The sequence below is a fragment of the Saccostrea cucullata genome, unplaced genomic scaffold (genome assembly GCF_032062105.1).
Source record: "Saccostrea cucullata isolate Sc308-1 unplaced genomic scaffold, CSIRO_AGI_Scuc_v1 ctg12351, whole genome shotgun sequence".
Classification (NCBI taxonomy): domain Eukaryota; kingdom Metazoa; phylum Mollusca; class Bivalvia; order Ostreida; family Ostreidae; genus Saccostrea; species Saccostrea cuccullata.
The window spans coordinates 1-9,997 of NW_026921415.1; the positions used below are offsets into that span (position 1 = coordinate 1).

General features: G+C 30.9%; 1 protein-coding gene across 1 annotated transcript; it reads left to right on the forward strand.

The window, feature by feature from the left end:
* The first annotated feature begins 659 nt into the window (after nt 1-659).
* LOC134259903 (multiple epidermal growth factor-like domains protein 10) lies at nt 660-9,682 on the forward strand. The gene is made up of 9 exons (XM_062742500.1): nt 660-673; nt 1,005-1,060; nt 1,145-1,291; nt 7,515-7,536; nt 7,848-7,906; nt 7,999-8,145; nt 8,540-8,663; nt 8,771-8,811; nt 8,926-9,682. Exons 1-9 carry the CDS (start codon nt 660-662, stop codon nt 9,474-9,476), a joined length of 1,161 nt encoding a protein of 386 aa, XP_062598484.1. The 3' UTR covers nt 9,477-9,682.
* Nucleotides 9,683-9,997: the final 315 nt, after the last annotated feature.

A 9,997-nucleotide genomic window follows, 5' to 3' on the forward strand; every position in this document is an offset into this window, starting at 1 on the left:
TACAATTTTACAGGACATTTCCTCAATCGAATTCGGTTGAATTTCCAGACGATTGATTGATTTGCTTTTAAAGGTTTTTTGTGTTTGATAGTTCCTGTGACGATGGTCATGATTATGATTATAAAATACTACATTGTAGTATTCAACAAATATATCAATAGCATACTCCTATTACACTTTCTCCTATGTTATGTTTCACTGATAGAATAAATGATAAATGCCGAGGTTTTTGATGATTACAGGTTTGCAGGTTTTAACGTAATACATATAATAAGAAGCTGAATTGAATTCCATATTCCGTCTTTTGATTGGATAAAAAAAAAATGCATGTATATTTATAAATACAATATGATAGATTTCGATTCTAATACATATATGTTCTATTCTGTCAAATAAACTGGATTCTAATACATCAAGTGTATATGCATTAATTACAGGAAAACATTAATGTCACAGATGTTTAAAGTTTGATACGGTGCTCAACAAGAAGGAAATATGAAGACCTTAATTGCTTAGATATTATATCTGAAATATACCCTCCTGATATTTTAAATGAAAAATAGTTATCGATATATGGAGTGAAAATGGAATACAAATTAAAACTTTTTACTGCAATTAGTATTAGTTTTATTTTGATGTCATCAGCAAGCGACGTAAACATGTGTAAGGATAGGTATGTATAAACTGGTGTATTAAAATGTCACAGGTTACAACCCAGTGACATATATCAATTGTGTTCTAAAATATTTCTGTCTAGTACAGATGCACACTGTGAAAAATGTCCCATTCAACTTTTAAAATTATGAATATATATATTTGATTTTAATTCCTTCATTTAATATAGATTTTAAAAGGTATGCAATACAATCATATGTAGTGTTAAAAATTTGTTAGCTTCAAAGTAAAACCAAAGTACATGACACTAATCAATGACTCGAACTCTTTTCCTCGGATATAATTTTGAATTGATACATATAAAGACCTTATCTTTTATAATATTGCAGATACGGGCGTTTTGTATGCTGTCAAGATTATCAGAATATATCTGGGACGTGTAAAGGTATAATGAAATTTTAAAATTTTACAAACTTAATAATTGGTACAAAATAGGACTCAAAAATACCTTTATATTTTTAATCCACAGCTTGCATTGGTTCTTATGGAAAGGGTTGTTCAAATCCGTGTACATACGGGTACTACGGACATGGGTGTCGTGAACGTTGTGACTGCACCGAAAATCAGACATGTGACAAAAGAATAGGATGTGTGGAGGTTAAGAGTACACATTTCAGTAAGTATCATTGAATACATCAATGTAAATTCAGCATTTCCATTTAAGATTTCATAAAGGAATGGAAAATTATAATAAAAAAATTACATTTGTCAAGAAAAGATTTCTCACTAAAAATTATTTATATTATACGTGGAAAATAAATGTCTCGCTTCTTGTACAAAATATCGAGATTACAAACAATTTAAAAATAAAAATCGGGAACAGAGCACTTGCTTTCTTAACATCAGTAGTGAGATCAGGTGCCGTGGATGAATAACCACCCCCATGTCCACCGTTTACATTCGCAATTTTTATACTAGAACTAAAGTGTTTTTAAGAACGGATGTGTCGCCTGCATTAAATATAATTTAACGGTGTACATACATCTGAGAATTCTGTTTGTTATATCTATATGTTTCATTGGTCAGTAATTCTTTTGTAATCAGCATAAAGTGTCATGCAGTAGCCTGCAAATACAAAAAAGAGAAAAAAACAATTTTTGTATTCTTACTGCATTGAATTCCTATGATTCAGAAAGAATGAATGTTAATTTCTTATATCACTTACACATTTTTGAAAAATACAGGGCTTAATTTGAATTGAAACTGTACCTTGTTCTTACAGAAAATTGATCATAACTGAAGACAATCATAAATGTTGATTCTGATTCATTTATTTTATTTGATAGCTCCAAACGTTATGAATACAAGAAATGCATGTTATGGGATTTACTCAATTCCAGGGATCAATATCTGTTACAACAAGTAAGAAAAAATAAAATGTTTAAGGAATTCAAAAGTTGTGTTCATTAAGTATCAGAAACACTGTTATCAATAAATATTAATAATTTGAACAATACCTGAATGTGCTTAATAAATACTTATGTATTATTATTTTTATACAGAGAGAATACAGTCTATGCAACAAGCATTTTTGTCTACGAATAAAATCTTTAAGTTAATATCTATAGGTAAATATATGTCATAAAGGTGAAAATAAAAACAGTTATTCCTTATATTTACATGAATATCTTTGAACTACACAGATGCAAGTGATTTTTTTAATCGATAAACCCGTACATTGATGAAAAAAGTTCACTATTTGAAGTTTTATCTCCAAAGACTTAAAGAACAGCGATCTATCTCAAAATATCTTTGAACTACACAAATTGGTGAAGAAGTGGGATCAGATGCCTAGGAGGAGTAAGCATCCCCTGCTGATCAGTCACACCTGGTCACCAATTCCTATGGCTCAAACATCAGCCATATGAATTGATCAAGGATACATTACGCATTAAAATATTGTCTTTAAAAGGCAAAACATTTAGTATGAAATAAGTCCAAATACGAGTTAATGAAAGGATACATTTGAGAAAAAGGTAACAATCATAACTGTCGAAATTAAAGAAACTATGAAATGCACAATTGTAAAATCAGATTATCAGGGAGTAGCATGTATTGCTCTACAATCAGACTCTTGAGTAGCAAATAAGTTGGGTGATTTACACACAATAAGCAGGTGATAACAGAATATCACTTCATAACTAAGGAAAGCTTATAATTGACAAGCTAAAGTCATCTCGTTTAACATACAGTTTAGTTAACAGTTGACCTTTGTCCTCTTTATTCAGTAAAACATTCAACCATGGCTGTCTCTGTGGTGCCTATATTTCAAGTTTACTGGGATACCAATATATCCGGTCGACATATGATAATAATTTCTCATCATTATTTATTTAAATTCATAGCATAACAGAAGTTATTGAATGTTGTGAAGACTTTTTAAACTTTACAGGAATTTGTGAGCGTAAGTCTTATTTTTCTAAATAAATGGGTTTTTTTCTTCATTTTTTGACTTTAAATCCATTATTATTTTAAAAAGTATTTAAACCTTATTGAAAATAAAATTTTAAAGCTTGCATTGGGTCCTGGGGAGAAAATTGTAGAAAACATTGTACAGCTGGATTTTATGGCTTTGGATGTCGTCAACAATGTAACTGTTCTGAAGAGGAGAAATGTGATCGTCGGATTGGCTGCATGAAGGAAACTTGTATGTATCTTTTAATAAGTTGAACATTGCACATAAATTTTATATTACACATGTTACATATCTCATACGACTTAAATTTAAACTTTTTATGTTTCCTTTAGTGTTATTTTATTTATAAAATACATTGGAAAAATTAAAAAAAAACTACGGATCATTTCAATACAAAGGAGAATGAAGATGTACAAAAATGTACATATGTCTTGCATCAATTTAATTAAAACAAATGCCCTTTCAAATTGTTCTAAAAATCATAAGTTTGTTTTTTAACAACAAAAGTTTATATCAAAAATCATAAAATTTATTACAAGAATGAATAAACGTGTGAATTTAAGCATTATTCTTAATTTCACGTGTCGTTGTGTATGTTTTCTTGCGATTAGCTTTTCGAGTTCTTATTGACCATTGACACTGCAATTAGATTAAATTAAAAAATATATAAACACAAAAAGAAAACAAATAGAAAAACTTACTAACTCTCACATACAGGCTCACACACTGAAAATAAAATAAATGTAATAAACTATTAACTCAGTTTTCACCAATTCTGTTTCTTTACATTAATTCTATATAAACTTCTACAATTCTGTTTTAATATAATATAAAGTAATGTATCAAATGAAAAAAAAATCAACAAATTGATTTTTCAAATGATACCCCGAAAAAGCTAAAATAATTTTAATTAAAAATATATACTTAAAAATCGTTTTTGTAAAAAGAAATGTTACTCAAAAGTTATCACAACTGATATTAAACGCTCACCGGAAGTCATAATACACGTGCATTCACCATCATAGAAACGGCTCAGTCCTACGCTCGTCACAATGTAGTAGTCGCTTTAACCATAGCCCCGGGTCTATCGCCTCCCACTGAGGTTGTCCTACCATCACCGGTCCCTATTCAGTTCATCGACATTTGAACATAACGCTGCTGACCTCCACTGCTCGACCTCAGCGCTGGCCACTGACCTCCTATGTTTATAACAGTAGTCAACTGACCCTCAGCCCGCCTACTTTGTACATAATAGTCTCCTAGGATCTTACACACTGAATTGAATTTACTATTACAAATCCTAACCTAAATAACAAGTGAAACCCGAAAGAAGTGGGTACATCTTTAGCTTTATTGTGCCCTAGCTAAAATGTAATGTCATCAGAAAGTTTTGAAAATATTAGTTAAGTATACGACTGTGATAAATCAGGAAATAATATGGCATGAAGGATAACCATTCTCAAGTATGACGTCATCAATTTGATGCATTTCTCTATTTTAAACAGAAAAGCCTCAAAATAGCCAATTTCAAGGGAAAATTTCCTGTAGAAAATAGTGTCCACAGCTGTCGCCTACTATAATTTTTTAATATCTTAATATGCAAAAGTCAAATATAAAATCACAGATCTTAAAGTCTTTGTTAGCGATGTCTGTGAACAATATTATCAGTAAGAAAATTCCATCAAAAAGCGGTGTCTTCTGAAACTTTTTGAGAAAATATGAGAAAATATACATGTTTATGACGTCACAGTTAGCATTTAAATGCACATGGGAGAAAAATGATTTGTATGATTTTCTGCATGAAATTTCAATGATTCAGCAGGCATGAGTTTTCATCTTTAACACTAGTGTCATTTTTTTAAAGAAAATCACTGGGCAAGATTTGTTTGGAAATCATACTTTGTAAGTGATCAGAAGATCAACTATTTACATTAACATTATTCGACCACTCTTACTGGCTAGAACTCGGCACATGCTGAAATTAGCCACCAAGACACGTTATTTTGCCACCCATCTAAATTCGGTTCTATAATTCATTGAAAATATTGCAACTGTTTATTAGTAATATTAAAATAACTTTTATAAACCATACAGGGAAAAACGAAAAAAGGTGGGACATCTCCGGCTGGTCATTACCGGATACCAAACGCGATCTAACCATGCTTCAAAATGGGTCCTTTTATATATTTAACATAACAATTTTAATTGTATTGAAACCCATGAAAACCCAAATTAGACATGTTAGATAGTATACAAAAAAATCAACTTCGTCACATACGCTCCATTTACTTACAATATTTATTAATATTGTATCTCTCTATATAGAAAACAAAATTAAAGTCACTTTACAATTTCCTTGCCATATCTCACTGTACACTTACAATACCTTTCTCCTGCAAAGTTCTTTAGATTAGGGACTATTAACGTCTTTCTTACTCAGTACAAATATCCAACGTATGAAACAGATGTGTCATGAAAGAGAAAATAAAGATTAATACTTAAACAAAAATTTGAAAAAATACGTCTTGGTATCTTTTCCTCAATAAGCTCACCAAAGTGCCATATAAAGTGTCAGGGGATAATAGACTAATATATTGGTAACATGAGACGAATTTGATTGTATGCCTAAAAGAAGATGGAAATTACTATCGTTGACTTCAATTGACAATCCGTCGTCGATATATCTTAATGTCGAGTTGAACGCCACAGCAAGTGTTTTCTTCTTCTCACACATAATATTTGCGAAACATACAAGTAGTTTTGCAGACGCTGCACCGCCCATACAATAGCATAGGATTCTTTTCCACAAATACGAAATGCTGTTTCCTGGGACGTAGGTTTTTTTAGACCGTGGATCCAAAAGAGATGAGGATATATCATTGAGGTGGACCTAGTGTTATCCATCTCTAGCTTGCAATAAGACAGCCTCCACAGAGGTCCCGGGTTCGTAATATATCAACAATTCAGTGTGTCAATAATGGCCTAATAATTAGTATGAACAAGATGTGATTGTGAAACACTGATGCCCCGTATATCAACATAGCAAAGATTAAACTTTTCTTAAATGCCAATTAAGTACTAGTATATTAGTACCAAAAGTAAGGTTTTCTCACAAGAAATATATGAAAGCCCTGGTACCAACTGTTCAAAAGTCAAACTCCAGGGTCAAGGCAAAGAGTCAAAACTGTTGATTTCTTAAGAAAGATCTTGTCACAGTATTACATATGTGATGTATGAAAGTCCTAACAGTAACTGTTGAAAAGTTATGGCCAAGGTTAAACATTTTAAAAAGAAGGTCAAGTCATAGTTCTTGATATCCAAGATATCCAATGAAGGGTCTTGTCAGAAGGATTGAATATGTGAATTATATATATATATAAAGACCAGAGGCCTTCAAAAGTTCAATAGTCAATGTTTGTTAAAGTCAAACTCCAAGTATGAAAGTCCTAGCCCTCACCGTTCATGGCCAAGGTTAAAGTATTTTCATAAGTACGGAAATCTTCAAGGTCAAAAGGAAAAATTGTGGGTATCCAATAAAAGGTCTTGCCACAAAAAATATATATGTTAAATTTAAAAGTCCTAGTATCTACGTTTCAAAAGTTATGGCCAAAGTAAAAGTTTGGAATTTTTGTGGAAAAGTGGATCAAACTCCAAGGTCAAAAGGTCAAATTTGGTGGTACCCAATGAAGATCTTATCACAAGGAATACACATGTGAAATATGAATGTCATAGCTTAACTAAATCAAAAGTTATGGACAAGATTAAAGTTTTTGCGGGCAAACAGACAGACAGACAGACGGATACGACAAAAAACTGTATAACCCGAATTCTCAAATTACGGGGGCATAAAAACATAAGTCAGCATTTGATTTAATGATAAATCGTATTTCCTGACAAGGTCAATGTATCGACCCAGGAGCTTAATTACCTAACAATGACTTCAAACAAGAGTGCTGATATTCTTGTTTCATGAACTTGTTTGTCAATAAATTACCTCGTATATCATCCTATTGAGTATCGAATCAGCTAAGAGATATTAACCTCGTATGCAGGTGATGAAGGAATATTGCTGCATAAGAAAGGGAAGTTGACAATTAAAAATTTTATGATGTTTTTATCATTTAAAAAAGTTATGATTTTGCAATTCTCTTTTGAATTTAATTATCGTGACAACAAAAACAATCTATCAATAAATCATTATACAATCATGCAAGAATCATGCATTATGTGTATTTTCAAAGTGTAAAGTTCAATATAATCGTCTGTCCATGAGGAAATGTTTCAATTATATTTTTTTAGTTGTTGAATTTAGTTATGCATTTATATGCCTTACAATTATTAAAACCAAATGGAATACCAGTTCTTTTTCTTGCGGGTTGTGATGTTTTGTACCACTAATAATTTACATGTTTTTTTTCTGAAGACTCTGCAATTTGTGATAATTTGTGAGTATTTATTTTTCTGTATTTATCAAACAAAATCAGATATTGAACTAAATATTTAATTCAGACAATTAGTAATTAATTGAAAATAAACTTATTTAATTTATGATGTATTTGAAGGAAATAATGATACATTTTACGTGATTAAGAAAAAAAATATATCTTTCTTTAATTCCCTCTCAAAAAAGCAAAATTCTTAACATAAGAGAAGATATGATAGAAATAAAAGATTAATCAACATACTATTTAAAAGATATATACTTGTTTATTTAACAACTTTACAAAATAATAACAAACGTTCTTGAATTTTACAGAAAAGGAAGCAATCCTACCTGTTGTCAAGATTATAAGAATATTTCAGGAGAATGTATAGGTATAATGTTTCCCTTTACATTTCTCTAAGCGCGCAGTTCATATCTAAAGCCTTTATAAAATATATTTTTAATAATAATAATTACGTCACAGCTTGTATTGGTTCCTTTGGAAAGAATTGTTCAAATCCATGTAGTTATGGGTTCTATGGACATGGTTGTCGTGAGCGTTGTGATTGTAGCCAAAATCAGAGATGTGACAGAGAAAGAGGGTGTATTGTTCCTAATACTTCTTATTCTAGTAAGTGTCTTGCATATTTTTGCCTTCCATTCATCCAGTTTAACATGGAGTACTAATGCTGGTTGTTTATGCATCATTGTAGTTTAAAATTAGGACTTCAATGAAAATAGATTAACATTATACAGGTATCCCGAATGTCAATTCGAGGCTTTTATAATACAAGAAATAACGTTATTGCCATTCTTACGATACGCCTAAATTTTTTACAACGTTTTACATATCGTCTAATGATCTTTACAACGATTTTATCAACCATTAAGGCAAAATGGAGTTTTAAAAAATCCAGTTTTTATATTCATTTAAAATTATATGGGTTTAAATAGTACTGTATGGAAATTGACTTAAAGCAATCTAAATCAAGATTCTATTTTTCAACATGTTTATATTTATTCAGGTACAGCTCAGGACAATAGTACGAAACCTTTTACAAGCAATAGTTTACAAACAATAATACTTATTCCATGCGGTGTTCTTATCTTTGTCTTTTTGGGGACAGTCTACAACCTCCGTAGAAAACTGTAAGTCGTTAAAAGTTATAATCATTTGAAAAGCTAGCTTTGTCTTTTTGATTAACTTAAAAATTCTTCTTATTTTCTTATAACTGTTTTTACCTTTTCACTAACAGAAAAAAAGAACGTGAATCAAATGCAAAACTGGGTGATACAGGTATGGGGTCTTCACTTTTAGGAATCGTTTAATATTTCTATTAACAAAAGAATTATTCTAATCTTCAAAATTTAATTTCAATTTTTACTGGTTTCTTACTCTTTGGTTTTTCAGCAAATACCTGTTTGGAAGAAGAGGGTGGAGGGGATATCTATAGCTATGTAAGAGAATCAAAAATGATTGAAAATAGAGATGTCTCTCAATCTGAAAAATATAGAAAGCTTGAAGGGAACAGGTCTCTGATGACTCAAATGTGCAAGAGCTCCGCTTGGCAATATGGAGAAGAATGGCAAGAATCGGCTAGTTGCTCTAGTCCTCTGGATGATGTATATAATGGAGAACATGGTAGTGGCCGTGATCAGACTTATTATAAGGGACATTGTAGCGAAAGTGATACCTACAACCATTTGCAACTGAAAATTATGTCTAGGGCTTGTATGAATATGAATTATTACGCTTTAATGAGTTCAAATAATTCAATGTCAATGAAAAACATGAATTATGAGAAGGAAAGTTATCGTAAAGAGGGTGAATATATTGACCAAACATATAAAGAGAATGGTCCAATGACTAGATCTGGAGTGAACCGACCAAGGCATTTCCGGCCTTATAGCTCTGTTAAGTACAACCGTCAAGTAGAGCGAGAAGATAGTGTATTGAATTAAGGACGAAAAATTTGAAATATCGAAGAGGACAAAGTCCTGCAAACATTTAAAAAAGCCACTCAATGGCAAAAATGTTTAAACGTTTGATAATTTGAATTAAAAATTTTTTTAGTCGTATGTCTGTGATTCATATTTTAACATGTGTCATCTAATGATTCAATATTTATGATTTTATTTTTTAAAAATCCATACATTTTCTTATTTTTTTAATATTCTTTAACTTATTTCTGTTTTTTTTTTTAAACAGTTTATAATGTTCTCTTCACGTTGCACAGCCACACCTAAACTATTCCCTTTCTTGTTAAATGTAATATTAAGACATATTTTAGGAGAGTCATAGTTAACCTTTAAATGTTGGATAAGTATCGGCCAAACATTGGAAAGCAAGCTCGGCTTCCTTTATATTGATTGTATCTTGCTTTTTGTCAGAAATTAAATTGTCACTCAAATAGAGACGTCACAATATACCGGTGGATGGCTACAAATGTAGACCTTTAGTTACGGCACTCAGGGTCATTAAG